General features: G+C 41.2%; 1 protein-coding gene across 2 annotated transcripts in view; it reads left to right on the top strand.

Annotated features, from left to right (window-relative positions):
• The window catches only part of pcdh17 (protocadherin 17), a 55,551-nt gene that overhangs the window by 19,841 nt on the left and 12,407 nt on the right, over window positions 1-23,303 (top strand). For both annotated transcript variants that reach the window (XM_070958824.1, XM_070958832.1), the window contains exons 3-4: window positions 2,589-2,647; window positions 3,127-3,299. In XM_070958824.1, the coding sequence (XP_070814925.1) occupies window positions 2,589-2,647; window positions 3,127-3,299 (232 nt within the window). The remainder of the gene's footprint in view (window positions 1-2,588; window positions 2,648-3,126; window positions 3,300-23,303) is intronic.

The raw sequence follows: 23,303 nt of genomic DNA, 5'->3' as shown, positions 1-23,303 counted from the left end.
AATGACTCAGAGCTGCTTGGATTCATTGTGTACTGAATAGGTTCAGTGCCTCTCTGAACCTTTCAGGTCAAAGACTCATATTTTAGGTCAATAAGCATGTCAGATTTTGAGACCTTCAAGGCCAAATATACAGATTCCACAGTTCGGGTCCATTCAATTTACAAGAGGTCAGTGCAGTTCAGTTCAGTTTAAGAAGTCCCACAAGGGGAAATTAAAAGGCAAGAAATGTGGGCATGCAACATGAAATACTAAATGATACTGGCGATGCTAAATGAATTTATGTACTGTATAATACACTGCCTAATAATGACTAATAAAACTACTGGACATCTAGCCAGTATGTATCATCCCCCCTCAAATTATCCTGTATTCATTGTGGGCTCAGACTGGATAAGTACAAAGCAGCCCATACTAGCTGTTATCGATCCATTAATTGGAAAGTGGCCCATTGTAGTGAAAGGCCTGGGCAGTATGGACAGACAGGAAGAGATGGAGGCTTAAGCTCAGCCTGAACTCTAATTGGCAGGAAAGAGGTTTCTATGAAGTGGCGTAATGTGCTTTTTATTGGCTTGTAAGAGGGGGTAGGTGATGGAGGGATGTAGAGCACATGCTACTTTAAGTGCGACAAGAAAAACACTACAATTATGAACTCCATGCTATGGAATTCAGGAGTGCATTTCCACTTAACAAACTATCAAAGCAGTTTTTATACTAAAGCACAGAAGACCATTGCCATTTCAAGTGCATTTCATAATGGCAAACACTACAATGGGTGACAAAATATGAACCTTTGCAGTCTATTGTAATAGAGAAAATAGCTCTGGGCATAAGGATGCAATTTAGATATTTATTCAATGTGCACAGGTGCAGAAAGTAAATTAAAAAATATAACAATCAAGGAAAACATTTTCCTGTTAACATCCTTTCATCCTGTCGGTGCCAACAGAGCCGAGTTGATTGAAAAGTATGTCCAAGGACGAGTCCCTGGTCATGAAAGTACAGAAGGGACACATCAGTATAAAGACTTACATCTCTCCTTCTTGAAAAACCTAGGCTGTTATCATTTCAATGCCAAACTATTTCAAACATTCATTCTTCTCTTACCCTGTGGTCAGATTCCAGCCTTTGATACATTCTGTGAGTGTTTTCTTTTAATCTTGGTGAAGGCTGAGGTGGAACAGAGTGTTTAGGTAGAGATAAAGGTGTTGGCAAAAGCATGGAAGGTCAAAGTACTGAGGTGGCCTGTCTGACCTTCACACACCCTTTTTCAAACTGAGCCACCGCAGAGCACGGATGACATTGAAATACTCTATCGACTGTGAGTCAAGCTGTGCATGTGAAAAAGCCTGGCACAAGGAGACATTACTCACTAAACATGACATTTTACTGCTATCAATACAAGACAGAAAGTTGTGCACTACACAGCGTAATTATTTGTGTTACTGTGATGCATACCGCTACAACCGGATGAAAGCTATTTCTCTTGAAGGCATTTGTTTCCACCTTCCCTACCTCTAACCAACAGGGACTTTGAGATATTCTTGTAATAATCCTAAAATATAAACACATTAGTTTCTGTCTTCCTGTGTTCTCTGTGACTTCACGTGAAGTCTATGCATCTAATTGTTTTTTATGCTGTTTTCATTAATGTTGACAGACACTTTTGCAAATGCCAGAAAGAAACTGGGATCCTCGTGACCTTTCATCTCAATTGATGTGATTAAAAACCCTCATATACCATACTTTGATATGATTAACGAGAGAGAGAGAGAGAGACAGACTGTGGGAAAGGCAGAGTATTTTCCAGTGCCAATGTGATTGATCCAGTCTGTAATGCACTGCTGCATGCTGCTGAGTGTTTGTGTAGTTTATGCAGTATAGGGTTTGTACCAGTATTCCATTATGCTCTTGTATTTTGTCATACATGCCATGCTGTTTCTTTGTGTGACTATATGTTAGACTTTACAGCATCAGTGTGTCCATGCATGTGTGCACAAGCACGTATGTGTGTTTTTCCGATCGATCCACATAGCATGAAGCCCCCCATGTTTGATCAGGTAGCCCCATATCAAGTAAACACCAGATGGTTCAGCACATACAAGCCCTGGATCCTTGCAAACAATTTCTCCATTTCTGCAAGGAGAAATATCTGGAGACTCAGAGAGTGAACAGTTTGTCACTGAAATGTTGTGAAAGGAAATAACAAATTGCATTTTAATTTCTGCACAAATAGTGCTGTAATTTGGTTACTAGATGTTTAGCTGACACTTCAACACAGCAGCTGCGAAGTTTTCTGTGCTCATCAAGACTATTGTCCCAGCAGTTATTGATTATGTTATGTCTGCCAGATTTGATGTTCAGCTCTGCGGTTTACTTTCCAATGGCTAATTAGCCTGCTTTATGTGGTTAATGAAATGTTCCAACCTAAACGACACAGACCTCTCATTCCCAGTATTTCATTCGCCCCTACTCTGTCCTCTACCTCATTTTTTTCTCCATAATTAATCATATGTCACTAGGAGATCTTGTTTCACAGCAGGACTCTGTATGGCCTACCACACGCTTTTATCTCTCTCTTTTCTCCACAGACGGACAATTTCCCCACTGAGCCTAATTATATGGGTAGCAGACAACAGTTTGTTCAAAGGTAAGAGTTGGGATCTATAACCATCACTGCATCTTAGACCTTTGTATTCTTTTCTATAATAGTCCCAACACAGTACTTTCCCATCTGTAACTGGACTGACAATGAATTGCACTCAGTCAGAGTCATATCAGGGAGAGGAAGGGCATGTACATTCAATTAGTTTTAAAAGTGGTGTAACAGTATTCTCTATAATACATAAAATATGACAATGCAGAAGAGCCACTCTTTTTTGTTTCATCTGTAATTTTCTTTTAGCAGGCAGTACTGCTGTTGCAGTGCTTTTAGAGGCATTTTATTACATCTTAAATCCTATTATTAAAAAATTTCTTGTTTTGTTTAATCATTCAGGGGTACTCATTAATGTTTCATTCAGTCTCTAAACTTACACTGAGGGTAAAAAAAAAACAAAAAAAACTGACAAACTATCAGCCATATGCCGCACACTAATACTCTTTTCTTTTTTGCTTTGTTTTGTGTAGTAGTTCGACATTCAAAGACCCCGAACGAGCAAGCCTCAGAGACAGTGGTCATGGTGACAGTGACCAGGCTGACAGCGACCAGGACACCAACAAAGGCTCCTGCTGCGATATGTCTGCAAAAGAGGCCCTCAAGCTGAAGGCTACAGGCGTGAAACCGCCACCTTTGGAGCAAGGTGAGCCCTCATCGGTGAATTCGACTGCATGAGAAATGAAAGCCACCGTGCAAACCAAACACACTTAAACCAAATGACTATCAATCCGTTTTCTGTGCGGCAGTTATTTGTATTAACGATTGAGCTCCTGACTTGCCCGAACGCACACAATCTGAACTTATACTTGGCTACTTTATTCTCCCCTACTTTGTTCTCAGCACTTTTCTCATTTAATGTGTGTGTGGCGTGTGTATGCCTACAGTATGTGTGTATTTGAGGGTGTGAGCAAGTGTGCATTCTATACACGTCCTCAGTTTATCAAAGCAGACAAGCCCATTATGTTTTTATAAGCCCAACTACTTCAGCCTCTCCATTTAGTCCCCCTTCCCTGAGCACCCGTCTCTGAAACTTTGATAATGGAACATGGAAAATGACTTAGTGAGCGGCAGGCGATGTAGCTTCGTAGTGTGGTGATTAAATATGAATAATTATTCTAAGCGCTGTGGGTCGGGCAGATTACACATGACATGTGTAGAACAATAACTCCCCAGATATGAGTTGTTGCAGTTCTCCTCACCCTAGCCACCTCATATGATTAGTGTAGGGTCAGGGGAGGCAAGAAACCAAGATTATACATAGGTCTAGAGAGAAGTAATGGAACAGGAGGTATGGTGTATTTCTCACTGCAGCTTCAACCAGTCGTGTACCTCAGTGTGGGCCATTACCTGCTTGGCAAAACAGATATTCCCGTAGAAATACAAATTCACTGAAGTCTCTACACCACCATGTATGCATGTGCTGTAAACTGAGCATGGATCCTCTGTAATGGTGCTATTAATCCAGGGAACAGAAGGGCTGTTTTACTCCTTGCGGAAGGACAATGACAATTTGTGCAACACTCTGTGCTGCAATATGCATGTCTGACTAGATAGCATTTTTTTTTTCCTTTTCATTGCTTTTTTGAATGAAAAAAAGCCACACACGTTGGCAAGAGAAATTGGCCAATTAAAAAGCTCCATATGTTTCTCATTTTGAAAATGTTCCCATTTAATTGTCCGTGAGGGACTGAAAGAATCACATTTCTACACACAAAACACATGAGAAAGAGAGCTGAGAGTGTGTTGGGCAGTAGTCAGTCGGTAAAAACTGTCCCAGTGCAACATTGTTGGTGGATGTGTGCTACTCCTGCCTGATAGTGCCAACCTCAGCCTGTCCATCCACCTTTCTGTGTGTTGCCTTCGATCAGTATCCTTTTGACAGACTCGAACAAGAGACTGTTGTGCCCGTACACAAACAGACACACACAGACACACACATCACAGACAAGCTCGGGTGGTGCTGGAAACTCAGTGAAAGGCTCTAACCTGCCTTTGCCTGTCACTCGTCACTGGCCTCCCATTTACTCTCACCCTCCTCTGTGTTTTCACCCCCGCTCCATGACTTTCGTTCCACTTCTCCACCTCTCCTTGTTTGGGGAAATCGATTGATGTGAGATTAGACAGTTAACTGGCTGCAGCTGGCTGTGTTTAGCCAATAACATGTGGGCTTAGCTAAGCTGTGGGGGAGGGCAGGGGCAGAAGGCCAAGGCATTGTGCAAGAGCAGTGATGATGAGTGAGGGACGATGAACATCACTCTGGCAGTGTTCCACTGCATCCGTATTGAGTGTTCAAAAGCAGGAAATTACACCTCACTCTGTGTTAATATTTACAGGAGAAAGCAGGTTTTTAGTGTGATCTTCTGCCTTTCAAATTACAATGTCATCTGCTTAGAAAGGTCTGTTTTTATTCTTTAATGTTCACCTGCTGTCTGAGATGAATTGCAAGATGCTACCTTTTGGCTGGTAAGCTTAGAGTAGTCCCATATGCTACTTTGTCTCCAGCAGATCCACTCATGTACATGTAATTTATTATAGTAATTTTATGGCTAATTAATGAGGCTTAGTAAAAAGTGGACTGAAAGATGAGCTATTAAAGACAATACAGTATAATGTGCTGCTCTGCACTCAGGTGTTGCTTTCTGTGGTTTAAATAAAGCTCCCTGTGCTCACACAGATGAACTGCACGCATGGAACCACACAGGTACTGTATGTCTATTATCAGATGGAAAAAAGGAAAAGGGAGCTTGTCATTGGTCACTGTCCCCAGGGTCGTTTTCCTGCAGGCTTATTTTCTTCACATCTCAGCACTTAGCATCTACTTCATAGGTCTCTCTCTTCCCCCCCTCCTTCGCTCCTTCATCCCATCTTAAGTCCTCTGTTTCTCTCCAAGCATAGCCCTCCCAATTACTCTTTGTAGCTCTCTCTGCTTGCCTGCCAGGACACTGTGGCCTCATTCACTGGCTCAGTATAAACAGAACTACAAGTGCACAAAGCATGTAGTTCAAGTCCCAATCAATCCCCAGCCCTGTTTCAGTTCTTAGCCTTTATAGTCACTAGGTTGTAGCATATAGTGTGTACACAACTGTGTGCTTCTCTCCTTTTTGTTTCTGATTTTGCCATCTTTTTTGGCCTGTTCTCATTATACTTAATTTCCCCTGAAATTCACTATTTCTGATCTCTTCTGGCAATATGCATTGATAGAAGAAACACACAGCTCCCTGTTTCCGTGCTTGTAATTCATCTTCTCCTCTGATGTTGAGTGCGGTATCCTTCCAGACAACATAATCTGGACATCTTCGCACCAGGGACTAGTCTCAAATTGATTAATTAGCCCTGCAAAATTGGTAGCAATGTATTAATTAAGCTTAAGTATATCAAATGCATTTTTTGCCAGTTTTAAACGGCGATTAATTGATGCTCCAGCGCGCCTGCAGCAGACGTTGATACGGGCTTGTCTGGCTCCAGCGGAGTGGCTGGCAGCACATCGCTCGCCTCTGTGGAGATGACTGCCATAGTCGCTATCACGAACAGACAGGCGGCAGTGGTGTAGGGAGATGTTACCCACTGATAGGGCTGTCCGAGAAAATGGAGGGAGAGAGGGATGATGGTAGAGGAGGAGGAAGAGCATGGAGGGACACTGTTTGACAGGGATACTATTTGTCTGTACCAGCTGACCTATCCTAATTAGCTGCGATTGGAGTGTGATAATCAAGTGGCCTCCTGCCTTGCTTTAAGAGGGAGGCATGAGTGGGAAAGAGGAGGGGGGAAGGGGGATGCGATACTACAAGGACAACGTGGATACTGTAAGGAGAGATGGCACGAGATGTGTTCCTATGACAGCGCAGTGACAGGCAATGAAACTGATTTTTCCCTGTTATTTGTGGCTAGGTGATAGAAATCCCCACCCCCACATCATACCACAGTTTGTGAATAGCTTAAATAAGGGAAATGTCATGTTTTGTCAGTTGCTCTCACACATGCAAACTCTTGGCACATACACACCCAAACAGTGATATAAAAGCACACACAGAAATATACACTGTACACAAATAAATGATGGTGTTGGCAGTACAATTTGTTTAATTATTGCTCTCCAAACCCTATATTTATGTGACGCTTGTCTTGTCTATAGGTGTTGAGTCATTTATGGTGCTGAGGTTGTCAGTGAGTCCTCTGAACTTGGATGCATGTACAGTTATATATCAAATGTGTGATTTTAGGGATGCCATCTGTTAATCGCTCTATCTGGTAGCACAGCAGCTTAAAAAGTGTCTAAGATCTTAGTTTACATGACTTAAAAAAAAAAACTGGTTCTGTATTAATCTGTCTTGAAATTAAGAAACACTTTCTATTTAAATAACTTGTACATAGTGAGATTTTGCAGCCACAGCAGAGCTCATTGAGCATTTTCTACCTAATCCTTTGCTGCATTTTTTTCTGCAGTCTAAGTTGATATAGCCATTGGGTAGAGGACAATATGGTCATCCTACATCCCACAATAGCACGTGTCACATAGGAAGCCCTGTTTACGTAACGACATCACAGGATATCTAAGTGTAAGGATTTCATGTGAATGTGTTTCTTGGAGCGTTCATAAGAGCCCAGTCATTTATTTGGACATAAAGCTGATGAATAAACAATAAACACAGTATGTATTTTGAAATGTGAAAATTGAAATTTGGCATCGTGACACTTGCAAGCTAGAAGAGGACGTGGCTTGACAATTATTCATCTGTAAAATCATTAGAAAATGAAGTCTTTATGTTTTGGTTTGTTGAAAAATAGGTTTTCTCTACCACCACACACTGAGACCAAACAAACTAAATATTCAGACTTTAATCCATCTTAAATATTCACCCATCTTCCCTCGTGGCAGTCTTAATCTTAAGACTCTAGCATTGCTGTACTTTTCCAAAGTGTTTCAAGTCCCAACAATCTCAGTCTTTCAGTCGTTCGCTTTGTTCACCGCAATTAATTTTGAATCTCAGAGAGTGAATCTTTGATTAAAAAAAAAAAATGCAATTCCAAGATTAATTGACTGGTCAGAAGTCAGATCAGATGCCCTTTTCACACTTGTAGCCATGGCAACCTCTATCCTGCTCACTCCGGCCTTCAATAAACCTTTATCTGACTATTGGAAAAGGGCATTCCATTCAACATCATTCATATTTCATGGACAGATAAATGCAGACACGTTTTTCATAGGCTGGGTAGATCCGTATTACATCTGTAATTTGAATGCTTCTGAATTTGCATTCAAAATGCAGCACTGTCTGCCTGTTATGAGTTTATTATTGACATGGATGTCATTTGCATTACGAATAGTGCACTTAGGCCAGTACAGATGATATATGTTACAATTATGGTAGCAATTAATAATGCAAGGATGTGTAATTTGGGGATATTTATATCTAGAATTCCTTTAACGTGTAAGAAATATCAGTTGCTTTTATTATGGCTGACAAATTTTACCTATCTAGTATAATTTTAGTTTAGCATTAGTGCATCAAAGTCAGTCTCATAGCTAAAGATGCTTCTTCCTTTGTTTTATAATAGTCTTCTTTATGTGGGTTTCCTTTTAGGGGTAAATTATTGTTTATAGTCTAGTTATTAATAATGAAGTTTTTAGCTGAAGGAAAAGAAAGACAGAGAGAAAGAATGAAACACACTGCTCAGACACACAATTGAATCCAACAAACAAATGAACAAAGCAACACAAAATCTGGCTGCTGACAGGCAGGCTGCTTGAAGACGCACTTCTCCTGAAACGTTTCCAGTGGGCATCGGATCCAAAGTGAAGATGTGATGGAGCTACAGCACAGTCAGAACATGACTCAATCCTATCTTGCAAACAGAAAAACTGACTTTTATTGTTATTTCATTTATTCATCAGTTACTGCAGTTATGAGGATGAGAAGTGCAGGAAAGTTCCCCATGACACATTTCATACATAACAATTCACCATGGCACTTTCATACATGCGATGTGCACATGGTATGTTTGATATTATGTGTAATATTATAATATAGAATATTCATACCATAAGACCATGTGATCAAGAGGCTTTATTGCAATACTCCATAAATAATTCTCAGTCCCAGTCTGTACAAGTCCTAGAATATATCATCGCTGACAACAACAAATACAGCACAATAATTTCTCATTGATTTACACTTAGAAAAAACATGAATGAAAAATGGAGTGGTTGAAAAATGTATATTTATTCTTCCATAAATCAATACAGCAAGAACTTTTTCAAAGCTACAACACAACCATCATTATTTATCCAAATATCTCCTGTTGGCAGGCTAGCACAACAAACGTGTTTCAAGTGTTTTGCGGGGTGCGCTCTCCATTGCAGAGAGGGCATTGTTAATGTACGATTCTTCACACGATGCTTAATTGTTCTGCAGGTTAATGGACAAACATCTGCTGAGAGTGGAGCTTCATTTGAGAGCATTGTAATTAGTTAGTTTACAAACATTACTCGAAACAGGTAGCATATGGAGGAGTCATGGTTTCGTGTGATGCTATCACATCTGCCTGTTTAAACATGATTAATCGCGGCCATCAGAGTGTGTTTACACCCGTTGTTCCAGTGGAGACGTGTGCATGTGTCATTTCAGTGAACTCTGTCACAGCAACACCAACAGGACTTGATGTGTTAGTGAGCTCCTCTTTGGTTAACAGCTCACTGACTGCATTAATCATTCATTTAAACATCGCCATCATTTTGAACTTCTCTTTATGTAGTGTCTGTCACATGTTTTGATATCAAACCTTAAAGAATCAATCTAAAAGTCTGTAACATGGCCTTGGGGAAAAGATTAGAAAAACATGCAACATCTGAAAACAGCAGCCAGATGCTCATGTTTCTTCGTACTGTTTGTACGAGCCGTTGGACAGGGAGGATTTGTCTTTGAGCCTTTCATCTTTTCGTGCTCCTCATCTTCTCAGCTATCCATGGCCTGTCCCTGGCTGGGCTGATAGCCTGATTCATGGCAACATCACCAGCTACTTTCCTGGTGGAGAAAATGAGAACCATCAGCAATCTGGACATCACTCAAAGTCAAATAAGATTTGTGTGTGTGTGTGTGTGTGTGTGTGTGTGTGTGTGTGTGTGTGTGTGTGTGTGTGTGTGTGTGTGTGTGTGTGTGTGTGTGTGTGTGTGTGTGTGTGTGTGTGTGTGTGTGTGTGTGTGTGTGCGTGCCTATACACATGTGCCAGATCGTGTGCTCACCCCATTCTTAGAGGATGTGGCGGTATCGCACAGCAGTGAGGCGATTTGCGGCTAAGCTAGTGGAATCCTGTGGAAAGCCTAAAATCTTGTGGGGTGAAGGGAGGGGAAATATCACAGTCTTAGGATTTCTTCTCTCTCATTATGGAAGATTTGAAGGGATTAGTCTATTTTCTTTAATACATGAAGTTTTATTAAATTCCATTGTTCTGATTGTGGTTCATGAAGGGCAATGTCCATTCTTGTGTCCTTCCTCTTGTGCTGAGTGTGTGTGATATTGCACTGGCCTAGCTGTGGGGTGTGATTTCCACCTCTAAACCTCAGCCCGCCTGCATGGCGGCTCACCCCTGATCCTCATTCAGCCAGTGAAGCCTATCTTGAGTACTGTGGCACCACAGCATTGGAGAGGATTGATGAATATCTTGGACTTACCACTTGGGCTGTAAATCTCTGACATTATCCCTTCACCCCGGTAGCCGCAGTGAATAATTATGGCATGTTTATGGAAGCAAAGAGTAAAAATATGTCTTATTTCACTCTAAGTACCATTACAACCTCTCATCATAGCATGATTGGACTTCTCATCTTTTAAAATAGTCTGCGTTCGAACCCATTGAGTGCTTTCCTCCTGCACCTTCCAATAAGAGCTGCTGTCCTTAAAAGCTTATGGTTGCCCAGCTCTCTCTGCTCACGCTGCTCTGTAATGAGAACATTACAGGATATTAATCCAAGTGTGTGCTCACTCATATTAGACATTGAAAAAACACACAAAGCCATTAAATGCTGTGGAAATGTTATTCAAGGCCCATTAAAAAATGTAGGCGCACTGAATATGAGGATTAGTCCAGAGTCATGGAGATTTAAAGTTAATCACTCTTCAGCTATATTGTTAAAGTTTCATCTACTGTCAGGTCCAGTAAAACCTCTCTGATATTATTATTATTATTTTTTTGTGTGTGTTTTGTTTTTTTGCTTATTCAGCTCTCTGGAAGACATGCACACTATTAAACACACTTGTTTATGGTCGGACTGGAGATGTTTTTGTCGTAGTTCTTATCAGGAACCTCACCTGCAGATGAATTTGAATTTGTTTGTTTTAATGCCTCATTTGTGTGTAATAGAATTTAGAAAGTGAGGCCAGGCAGTTTGATTAGTTTGCATATTTCATGTTGACAGTTTATACATGCACACAGACCTGCTTGCTGTAAACACACTAGTAACCTACATAAGCTATGTTGTTTTCACACTGGTGACAGTGAACAAAAGCCCCCTCGCTAAACTTGCTCTACCACACACACACACACACACACACACACACACACACACACACACACACACACACACACACACACACACACACACGCACACACACACGTAAGATATTCCCTCAAAGCAGCAGCTAGAGAGAAAATCCAGTGTATTTATCTCCTCCATCATCACGACAGACATGCCTCTACTCCCAGTTGTTCTCTTTGTAATCACATGAACAACAACCTTGTAGATGTGGTGTCTGTGCTATAAATGAAATTAATTAACATTGTGTGGCTGAGCCCCATGGCAGTGCAGCCTACATTTTTGTTTCTTTTTTTGTTTCCTTTCAGGCATTAACCTCTAATTGAAAAGCTTAGTTGAATTTGTGATAACAGCACACACAATTAGGATGTTATCATAACTGTTGATGTTGAGATATTTTAAGATAGAAGCTGTGGCTCTAGATTCAGAGAGTGGAGATGTGTTTTCAGCTTATGGGTGGTACCAAGTGAGATTTTACTGGAAACAGTGAACAGCCTGAACGGTGAATCAGACTCAGTGCTTCACAGCCTGTGCTCGTGTCTGTGTGTTGATTAGGTACACAGACGGACTGACAGAAATAACTTGTGTGAGCTGTCCAAGACTGATTTGTAAAGGGCTGAACTGATGCATTTCAAACATGCTGTTGGTATAAATTTGCGCTGTCCTTGTGTATGCTTCTTTGCTGCATCTAGAAATCAATGTGAGTTGTGGGCTGTGAAATGACCATTTTCCAAATTTCTAAGGGTTAAGCGAAGGAGCACTGACATATAGAAGTTAGTTTGTTGTCACAGCACCTCTTTAAGAGTATGTGTGACAGAGCAGCAGAAGAGCTGTTCCAGTATCTGCTCTCAGTGGGTGAAACATGTTGTCCAGCACAGCAGTAGGGAGGATACTACGGAGCAGATTATAATGATACAGAACATCGTCACTTCCTGGACCAGAGCCACTCCGCGGCCATCTGTCCTCTGTCCATGGACAGCAGGGCAGGCATTGGTGCATTTGTATGTGTGTTTAAGTGTGTGTGTGTGTGTGTAATTATAGACTTTAACCACACTCTTTTACATATGCTCTCCTAGCCTCTTCATCATTTTTCAGTCCTATACATTATCATTCTCATCTCTTTCAGCACTGATTCGCAGGCCTTGAAATCTTCATTGGTTTCAAATTTGATGATTGTTCAAGCAATTTATCAAGTAAGAACACCAAATAGTCACCACTTTGGAGAGGAGTGAAGCAAAATGCAAAGTGCTGCTTGCTTTACTCTCTTTCAATTCATCATACACTGAAGTGAAATGAGAATAAATCAGTCAGTTAATTGGTAGCAATGTTTTATAGGCAAATGGTGAGTTGATTAATGGTGGAAAAAATGTATTGATAATCAGTAGTTGCTTTACGACAGCTTTGCGCCGTCATAGATTTCTGTTGGTATTCTAGCAGTAAAGGCAGTACTGCCATCAGTAGCTTTTAGAGTTGGATTTCTGTCAGATCAAAGAAATCTTCCAAGAGTCCATGTCATGAAATCAATGAAAGGCTACAAATAATGACATGTAACCGATAGAGGTTTGGTTTTCATCGTATGGGGTCAAAATAAAAATTAAGGCTCTGTTAGCTGCACTTGTATTACTGCATTTTTACGTGTTCTTGTTTGTAGTAAAATGCTGTCGAGTGGAACAGAAGTTTTACATGGAGTGGCACGCTAAGTACTGTCTATGCCACAGGCCGTTATTACATGCTTTAACCTAACTGTAGAACTAACTGTTATTGTAAGGAGACAGATGAAATATCATTTAAAGTGATGGATTACGTATGACACTTGTAGTCTCTTGTCACAATAAGGTGGGGTGAGGTGTTAATTCTCTTGTCAGCTGGTAACAATATTGTGGGAGGTCTTTTTTTTTTCACACAACTTGATCTCAGCACAAGCGTTTCACTCGCAGCTCAGTTTAATGAATTCTTGTCTTAAGTGTTACCTGCGCATTTTACTGCCATTTTTCAATAACAGAGCAGCTACTTTAAATTAGCAAATTGGGTGGTGCGCTTTTCATATTTTATGTAACTCAACAGCAGGATACTGTTCTCTGTCCACACTGTGCTGTCTGTAAGTGAGCAGTTATAATAATATGTTTTTGTATGGATTTGGTGGAAGAGACACAATCAGCTGATGTTTGGATCACACAATGCAGTGGTTTGACTTGTATTGTGCCCAGTAATGCTTCACTAGATGCAGCAGCGTTATTAATTACAAAAACACCAAGTGACAGATTGTTTGATCAATTCCGTGCAGGCAGTTGCAAACTGGGGAAATTGTTCAGCTTTGATTATTTGAAAATGAAATGTCTGGTAAGAATTTCCCAAGACAGCAAATTGAGCACAACTTCCACTAAATCGGTAAGATACAAGTGAAGCGCCCCTTCGTCTAGGCTGTTTCCTTGGCTGATGTGAATGAATATTTGTGGTGCCCTGGGGCATTGTTTCCCCATGTTACACTGCATCAGGAACCAGAGAGATAAATGGGGCCTGGCCTGTCCAAGGCATCAGGACTTCTTCTCTGTTCAACCATAACTAGTAATGTCCTTTCATCCAGTGCCTGCAGTGCTATAGATAATGGAGTAGCTGAAGAAGAGGAAACGCTAAAACAAAGAGAGGGGATATGGTTTATGCGATGACAGTGGATGGGATGATCAGAGATGTCAGGAAAGAAGAAAAATGGGCTATATGAAAGAGTATACAGAGCAACAGTAGCAGAGCTGAAATATATGAAATAGATGTAAATAGTCATGAAGTCAAATAGATGCACAACAGTCAAAGAAACAGAGCCACAAGAAAGGAATACAGGAAGGGACAGCAACCATTTGATAAGTGATCAGATGAGAGATGGATGGAGATTTGCTCAAGTAGCATGGCGCCTGACTTCCTGCAGTCACTGAGTTCAAATTCAAAAGAGAAAGCTGTCAATGTAAACGCACACACTGCAAAGACACAGCTGAACACAGGCACATGCGCACACACTCAGGGACACATTTGTGCACACTGCGGCTGCATAAAAAGACTGTCATTAGGCCGACCCCTACAGCCATAATAAATATGCGTTAAAGCATTTGCTCTATGAATATTGCTTTGTGGCATCTGTGCAGATGGCAGAACAAGCTTGGCTATAAGAATTGCATCAAATATCTCTGTTACACGTGTGGCACTGTACTATAGTGTTCCCAAACTGACGGAGATTGAGAGAGAGAATAGGTGCACGTGTGCGTCTTGATGAGTGTATGTGAGGATGGCAACTGGGAGTGTTTTTCTCTGATAACCTCAGTTTGTTACTTTTTGATCCTGCTAAATTAAGATAAGGGGCTTGGTTAATTAAACTGTCACATGGCAATACCTTGAGGAATTGCGAGGCCAACACAGCTTTAATTGGGTGGCTGCTATTGTCCCCGCACTACCTCCATTCCCCGGGAAGCAGCCCCACAGAGGGGAAAAACACCCTCATGGCTAGTGGCAAAGGATGGAAGAATTGAAGGAAATGATAGGCTTGAACATTTAAGTGCCGTGCATGGAGCAAAGAGGGGTTGATTTGTTCTTAAATGTACAGAAGCAACGTGCCTTACTCAAACTTAGTATAATTTGAACCATCCATTATCTATACCGCCTATCCCTTTCGGGGTTGCGGGGGGCTGGAGCCTATCCCAGCTACAATGGGCGAGAGGCGGGGTACACCCTGAACCGGTCGCCAGCCGATTGCAGGGCCAATAATTTGAACCATTATACCTAAAATGTAATGGCTACAATGACTCAATGACAGGGTGAGAACCAGGTCAGAATTAAGTTGAAGAGTTTAATTTCTTCTCCAGTGTGCATGAGTGACAGTTGTATAATTTTCTGTACATTGCAGTAATCTCTGCAGTGCATTAGTTGCGAGTCTCCAAAGCCCCATGGACAGTGTCAGCAAGCTTAAGATGCATCTGTAATTACCAGCAGCCAATTAACAGCTGACCTCACCATCCCACCTCAAACCACAACAAAGATCTATTATGGAGATTTAGAGGGCTTGCAGTGTAAACAACTAAGTGTGATGGATCTTTATACAGTACTTATGGGTGTTTGCGCCTCCTCTTTTGGTTTGCACACACTTCATTGAAATTCAGACCACGGCGAGGTTGGATGTGTTGCAGATGTGTGGTTTGTTTTGTTTTTTGGGAACAGATTTGAGAGAGAGCACCACTCAGTTGATCAAATTATGCATGTTACTCACGCTAGCACCAGATTCACTCATGTTTATAGCTATTATTGTTGGAATTAGTTGTCGAAGTTTGATATATTTATTTAAGCGCTATAGAGTGTAGCATTGCATTAATTTAGCTGAATGTGGGTGAGCACTGGTGCACACATACTTGTCTGAGGCACCACACAGTGCATCATATTAATAAAAAATATCTGCAGCTATATTTGATATAGTTTTGGGAAAAAAGCATTACTGACATCATGGGATCTCAGAAACAGTGTGAGGTTGTTCGAGGAAGTATCCTTGATAGCATAATGCCCATTGTGTGGTGATGTTTTGAATACAGTTGTCCATCTGTCCCTGAAGGTGATCAAAATCTGCCATGATTAACAAGTGGGAAATCTGGGTGATGTTCCCCTGTGCTGCCTCTCATCCCCACCCAAGTGGGGATCAAAGAGGATGAAGTTTTGAGTCCAGGGATAATCTAGTTCCCTAGATTGTGATAATGCTCCTCAGGATGATCATGTGGATGAGAACGGGCTTGGGTGCGCACATGGCTGTGAGTTCGTGCTTGTGTGGTGGTGCTGAAAAGACGAGAGGCAGACAATAGCAGTGCAAGCCAGTGAATTAGTTGACGCAGACGGATGTGAAAATACACATACTCTTGCTGTATCCAGGCAACCACATCAAAATTCAAGACATATCGGACAACAGGTGATTGCTACCATCTTATATACATACAATATCTCCAAGTGACAGTAAAATTAGACAAATCCCGCTATGTGCAGAAGCTTATTTCACACACAATTACAGTGTGAAATATAATCCAATCATTTAAATGTAGAGAATTTCTTGCAAATAACTATGACTTAGGTTTGTTTGTGTTCTTTATGATGTTTTTTTCTTTGCAGCTCACAGTTTGTGAAATGACAGTGAGCTTAAGCTCCGCTGAATCTCATTTTAGTTTTAAGTTCCCTGTTGTTCCGCATGGTCTCTTCCCACCCTGATCCGTGTATGGTGTTGGTGTCCAGCTGTTCCATCAGCACGACAAGTGGTTCAGGAAACTCCCTCATTGTTCACTGACCAATCGCAAACACACCAGAATGCTGTCAACGAGCATTTTCCACCCAGTGGTTTGCATTTGCCTGCACCTGTGGTTTTAGCCCAGGGGGCAGGAGATGCAGGAGGGGGGTGGCAGCATGGGCGAGAGGCTGGGCATTGGGGTGGAAAGGCAGTCAGGGTTGGGATTAGGCTGTCTTTCTGTCTGTCGAGATTAAAAGAAATAGATTCATTGTTGACTTTCCCCAGTTTTGTCGTGTTTTCCTCAAAATCCATCAGAGGACAGCTGAGCCTTACCACCTGAATTTGCATTTTTGTAATTTGCATGAACTCATTGGAGCTTGGAGGCAACTTACGGTTGTGTGTGCACGTATGCATGCATGCGTGTGTGTGTGTCTGTTTGGGCCTGTGCTTCGTAATTTGACAAGCAAAATAAAGAACTTGTCCAAACAATCCAGTAGACATGACTGGAAAGAGCGTGCTCTGCATTCATGGAAATCTTGCACTCAAACCACTTGGACAGTTGAAGCATTAGTTGTCCAAAATTTACTAGAATATTAAGAAATGACACTGACCTGCAACACGTTGTAGCACAGTATCATGCTGCAGTAGAGACTCTACTGTGGAGAGCTACTAGAATAGATATACTCTGCACTGCAGTGCTTTAGCCTGGGTTGTGAATCTTATCAGGCGAAGTTGTGGTAGTGGATTTTGTGTTTGTGTGTGTGCGTGTGTGTGTGTGTGTGTGTGTGTGTGTGTGTGTGTGTGTGTGTGTGTGTGTGTGTGTGTGGCTGCATGTGTGTGTGTGGTTGCATGCGTGTGTGTGGCTGCATGTGTGTCCAGGCCCCTCTGGAGTCCATTAATCCCAAATCTAACAGACTTACTGCAGAGGCAGTCTTTGATGTGTGCTGAATCCCTCTCTGGAATATTGGATGCTGCTTCCATAATATTCACTTCCTATTCTCTCATCAGGAATACATTGTTTTGCCACCCCATGATGCCAGGATTGTCCTGCAGGACAGGTGGCTGCTGTGTTATGAGTTTGTTTATGATTCAGGTGTGTTTTCACCAGTTCTCTGATCTGTAATTTTACATCTCTGAGCTCTTTTAATCCCATTCTTATCTTGTGTAAGCCTTCTAATCTTTGACCCTAATCTTAAACCACCACATAGAATGGGGCAGCATGGACTGAGAGGAGTTGTTTTTCTCACCTTCAAATTCAGTGCATACATTTGTCAGAGAGAGCTGGAGTTCTCTAGCCTTTGGATTTTGTTTCTCACGAGCCGAGTCTGAGCGGCACTTATTGCTATATATTTCTATTTATTTGTGTTTTATTGCAGTGGCCTGGACTTGAACCCAGCCTGTTTTAAAGCCTCGTGCTCATAACCCACCAGTCTCAGGAGTGAAACATATGCAGAGGCAAAGAAAGTATAAATTAGATAGTGAGATGGAAAACACATTTCTATTTGAAATGATTATCCCTCCTGACGGGTAGACTAATAGACCGTTATTGCATTTCCGTCAGATTCTTTTAATCTAATCATACTTATAAACAGACAACTGAGAGTGTTAGTGTGTGCCTATGTTTATCCACACAGAGACACAAGCAACCAGTGTCTAGACTGGCAAACACCAATTTGGCTGGGGCACGGAGGAACATCAATGCTAAAGCAATGTTGCTGAAACACTAGGCATGTTCCTCAGTCTTGCATGGAGAGGAGATTGCAGTGACAGACAGACGGCGATAGGAGGAGGAGGAGGAGGCGCAGCAGAAATAGAGGAGAGGTTGGCAGAGCTCACTGTGGCTAATACATCCAAAGTGTGTCAGTTAGCTCTCTAAATGTGTTAGGCCCCGGGGCTGAGAAAGCCAACACCATCGACTCAACCTACCTCTCTCCACCTTTCCACTTAGCCTCTGTTCAACACCCGCCAATATCCTTAGGGGAGCTGCACTGCTGTTCATTGGCACAATTGATCAAATGCCTACATGCTAAAGTGTACAGTTTTTTTATTGCACATATTAGTCTCATGAGTACATGTGCAGGAAGGTGAATCTAGAGTGGTGTGTTGTTATGCAGCACGGCAAGTAGCGTACAGGTGGTGTGTCTTCACACTTCTTTCCCTCTTTTGACAGATGCATCACACTCTTTAGCAGGCAGTCAGACTGAGGGTGATCACATTACGTTACAGCAGGTAATGATAGTGTTATTTGATAGTTTGATACTTCACTCGATATTGGTGTCATGTGCGGTACAAAGAAAAGGTAGTGATTTGAAGTGCGAAGATGGTGTGCATTATTAATTAAGCCAAAACCTTGCTTCAGCATTGAGTTTCTCTTTTATTTGCCAAATTATAAATAAATAATGCATGTGTTCGTGTGATTTAGTGGACTCTACGGAATTGTAATAACATGCAGATAACACGCAGTGAAAATGGCTGACTCTATGTAGTCTAGTGAGTCAAACTTGGATTAAGAATTCATTTGTTTGTAATTGTGTTGAAAATATGATTTCTATGTAAAACATAATTGAAACAGAATGCGATTATTTTTGGACATATACTCAATACAGAACAGTACAAAGGCAATTTATTTAACATTTTACATTATCAGCTTCAATGATTTTTGCAAATATCTGCCTATTCTGAATTTGATGCAACACATTTCAAACAAGTTGGGACAGGAGCAACAGAAGACTGGGAAGGTTGATGAATGCTCCAAAAACACCTGTTAGGAACAATTCACAGGTAAACAGGTTAATTGATAACAGGTGATAGTATCATGATTGGGTATAAAAGGGGTATCCTAGAAAGGCTCAGTTATTCAAAAACGAGGATGGAGGGAGGTTCACCACTTTGTGAACACATGATTGTATAAAGGATATTAATACATGGACTCAGTAACACTTTGTAAATCTGTTCTCAGTAAACAAAGTTTGCTTGCATGTGTTTGCATTCTGTTTTTATTTCCATTTTCCACTCTGCCTCAACTCTCCTGCAAACTGGGTGATTTTTCTGATGTCTGAAATATTTTTCAAAACAGGACCAATCAAGAGCACTTCATTCTTCTAGATGTCTGTCTGAGTGTTATGCCTCTCAACATGTTCTACCTACCTTCTCTTGAGTTTGACCTGTTTCAGCCACAAAAAGGAAGGCTGTCACATAAGCGTAAAGGTTATGGAATTTTCCTTTACATTTTTTTTTTTTTTTTTGCATGATTTGGGGGAATTTATGTTAGATGTTACACATGCTTGGTCTGATAGACCAGTCGTATAGGAACTGGTGCCATATTGGCATTGGCTTTCAGTACCCAATCCTACCAGGAATGGACTCAGCTAATTGCAGATACATAGATATATTTGTCTAATTGCCCAACCCTATTTCCAGCCTCTGTCTTAGAGCTTAGCTTCATGCTTCTTACAACAAATCAATGCTAGAAATTATCAAGGACATTTGATACCACAGGTCCCTCATGCAATAGTAAGGCCAACCCTACGCTACTACACACTGTATGTGTTGTATTACAGTGATGGCTCTGTTGAGAGAGAGAATCAGAAGCACTTTTCCATAATCCTGCTAAAGCACTACACATGGGAATGATTACTTGCACAAAGCCATGACACCCTGAGTTGTTCAAATCCCTTTGTTCAAAAGAGAGCGACAAACAGAGAGGCAGACAGAGAGAGAGAGAGACAATATAAGAAAGTAATTTAATTCAGCAAATGTGACTGGATTGTATGATGTCTGGTGGCTCATGTTATTGTATGGATTGTCTGAATGAAGCCCCCACAACGCTAAATGGGTTTTATCCTCGTTGTTTTAGGCCAGTTGTGAAGACAGGGCCTTGGCGCCTCATTTTAGGCACTAAATCCAATCAGTTTAAGAAGTGATCCCTCAAATCTAGAGTGTTGGAAATAGCATCGTTAAAGTAGAATGGTTGAAATGTAAAAATTTGTTGGAGTGAAGCACATCAAAAGACGACCCTCTGTGAATTAGCAACAAAAGGTTTCCCTCCATTCTTTAGTTAATAGGGTGTTTTAAACCTGTTTTCTCCTTGGATAGTAACAGGATTTCTGTAATGAGCTGGTGAGTCATAGATTCTCTTGGCTTAATTTTTTTTAATTCCCTGCCCCCTCCCTCTCCTCTCTCTCCGAGTTCTCTTCCCCTGTCTCTCTCTCTCTCTCTCCCTTTCTCACTTTATTTCTTGCACTCACTATCTCTCTAAATGGGCCAAGGCAACTTCCCTTACCGTCTACTGGGGGAAGGAAGTAGATTAAGGCTATTAACAGGCAGAAGGATGCTGATCAGCCTTTCTGGTCTCTGGTCTCATGTCTGCTCCACACTGTGCTCTGTCTCCTAAGGCTCTTCAGTTATAGGCACCCCCCTCGACCATGGTGTGTTTGTTTGTTTGGTCTGTGTGTGTGTGTGTGGTGGAGGAAGTGTTTGATTGAAACAGCCCATTTGATTCACACATAAGTGCCCAAAAACAATCCAAGGGTGTCATGCAGCGATCAAAGCAGCTGAAAAGAGTGCATTCTTGTTCACATCTGCAAGCAGTAAGTAGTAGTGAGTAGACATAAAACATAGTGCAGGCCTGCTGTGTCTGTTTATGTTGCTTAGGAGGGAACATGCCGCAATGCATGCACAGTAACGCGAGACACACACGAGCATGCTATATTTAGATGACAAACTGCCATAAAGCCAGGCTAAAGATGGAAGAAATAAACAAAAGAGAAGGAAAAAAGCAAGGCGGTCCAGAAGCATCCCCTGTCACGGTGCAATCCCCCATGTCCTAATTACACAGGCTTAGAGGAAACGGAGGATTAGCCACTGATTCACCACGCTTCTCGCCTCATCTTCTAATAAGTTCCCTTCTTGTCTCCTTGCCGCCCTTTGTGCCACCCTCCATGTCTCTCTCCAGGTAAAGGTGGCAAGATGCTATTGACCTGTGGCTTTCTGTCTCTCTTTGTTCCTTCCTGCTAACACGTCTGCCTCAGACAACACCTAACAGGGGAAAACACTTAATCCCATTTTAAAAGTAGGCTGTGCAGCAAATTGTTTGGTCAGCTGTTCTCCTCAATCTATGCACAGTATTTGAACATAGGACAGGTCATGCATCAGTAGTACATAAAACCACAGTCTTGTACATGCTTTGTTTTGTATGTGTTACCATGTGCCTGTGTTCTTTATAATAGGGTATATGTGTACTTTTTGGTCAGCTTTAGAGAAATGTTAAGTTTATTCATTGGTGAATACACTGAGCATGTTTTATTTATAGCAAAAGAAGAAAATGATTTAAATTGCCAATTTGAGGCTGACACACAATATTGCATTTGTCTGTAGACATTTTTTAAAAAATCAATTTGCAATGACATACATATTTTCAGTGCAAAAGGTACAAAAGCAAGTTGAACTGTTCTATCAAAGTGAACAGTTGTGTTTATCTGTAAATATTTGTACATTTTTATAGGCGTCGGTGTCATTTTTATTTGATAAATTGACAAAAAATACCCCAAAATGAACTTGTAACTTTCATATCTTTATGGCAAAATGCAATATATGGTTGATAGAGACAAGAATAGATTGTTGTATATCACCGTATAATTGTATATTTTTATTCTTCCACTTATAATCTTTTCATGTTAATGGACTGAGGGGTATAAATAGCTTGATGACAGCAGGAACGATGTTAGAGTTGCTCCTCTCAGACATCTGGCCATTACTCCACCATTAGAACACTTAAGCAGTGAGAGAACGGGGAGTTGAAAAGTGAGCTGTAGCCAGAGGAAATGTGAATTATATGTCTTAAGTCAAAGAGACGCTCTGGGTTTTCTTTTCTTTTCTTTTCTTTTCTTTTTTTTTTTTGATTGGCTGAAGCAAGGATCTTCCTCGACTGACCTTGCAATATTTATTAGGTGCCTCTGACCGCTGTGAGCGGTGAATGCTCCGAGCTGCTGTGTTTACACACAGCGAGAGAAAGAATGCAAAAATAACTTATTCTCTGTGATGGTTTTCTTCATTTCTCTTGTTTTGTCTCGAGCAACAAAAGCATCTCCATTAAGAACACTCGAAACTTAGTTTAAGTAGAGCAGTGGGAATTTTCTGAAGAGTGTTGACACTTGTCACAGATGTGGTTACAGATAAAGATCAGTTTGCCTGTTCTCAGCGCTTTTTGGCCTTGGATAGGTTCCCATGGCCAGTCATTACCATTGAAAACCTGTTTGTTGGGCTTTGTTTTCTTCTAGTCAGAGGTCAACAGATAACAGAAACTGTGAGATCCCCCCCACCCCTTTTTCACACAGTTGTCTCAAGACTGACCTTGACTAACAATTAAAGCTTGCAGAAACCTTTGATAATTGAGAATTATAGCATACAGCAAGTGGCTCAGCTCATTTCTAAAGCATATAGTAAAAATGTACATAAGTGTGAGGGAAAGCATGCCCCCAAGTTGCACTGAGCCACCAAACACACTCTGCTCTGCTCTATTCAGGCAAACACACACACGTGCATTCACTGTACTCGTGCCTGCATCCTTGTGACAACCCTCATTGACATGAAGCATTCCATAGCCCCTTACCCTAACCATAACCACCACAATGAAATACCTAATAACAAAATAACGTACATCTAATTCTAACCTAACCCTTAAAACCAAGTCTTAACCTTCAAAGAGCCCTCTATGTAGCAAGTGCACACACACACACTCGCACGCACGTGCACAGGCAGAAGGCAGCCTTTATGTTATTAAGTAGTTTCCTTGAAAACAAATTTTTATTTATAAGGACCACATTGTGCATTTTAGGGCCTTCGTTGCTGCTTTGTGTGGAAGGGAAAGCGCTATT

Source organism: Chaetodon trifascialis, chromosome 1, assembly GCF_039877785.1.
Source record: "Chaetodon trifascialis isolate fChaTrf1 chromosome 1, fChaTrf1.hap1, whole genome shotgun sequence".
Lineage (NCBI taxonomy): Eukaryota > Metazoa > Chordata > Actinopteri > Chaetodontiformes > Chaetodontidae > Chaetodon > Chaetodon trifascialis.
Note: the sequence above shows the minus strand (reverse complement) of the source record. Positions and strands in the feature narration are given on the sequence as shown.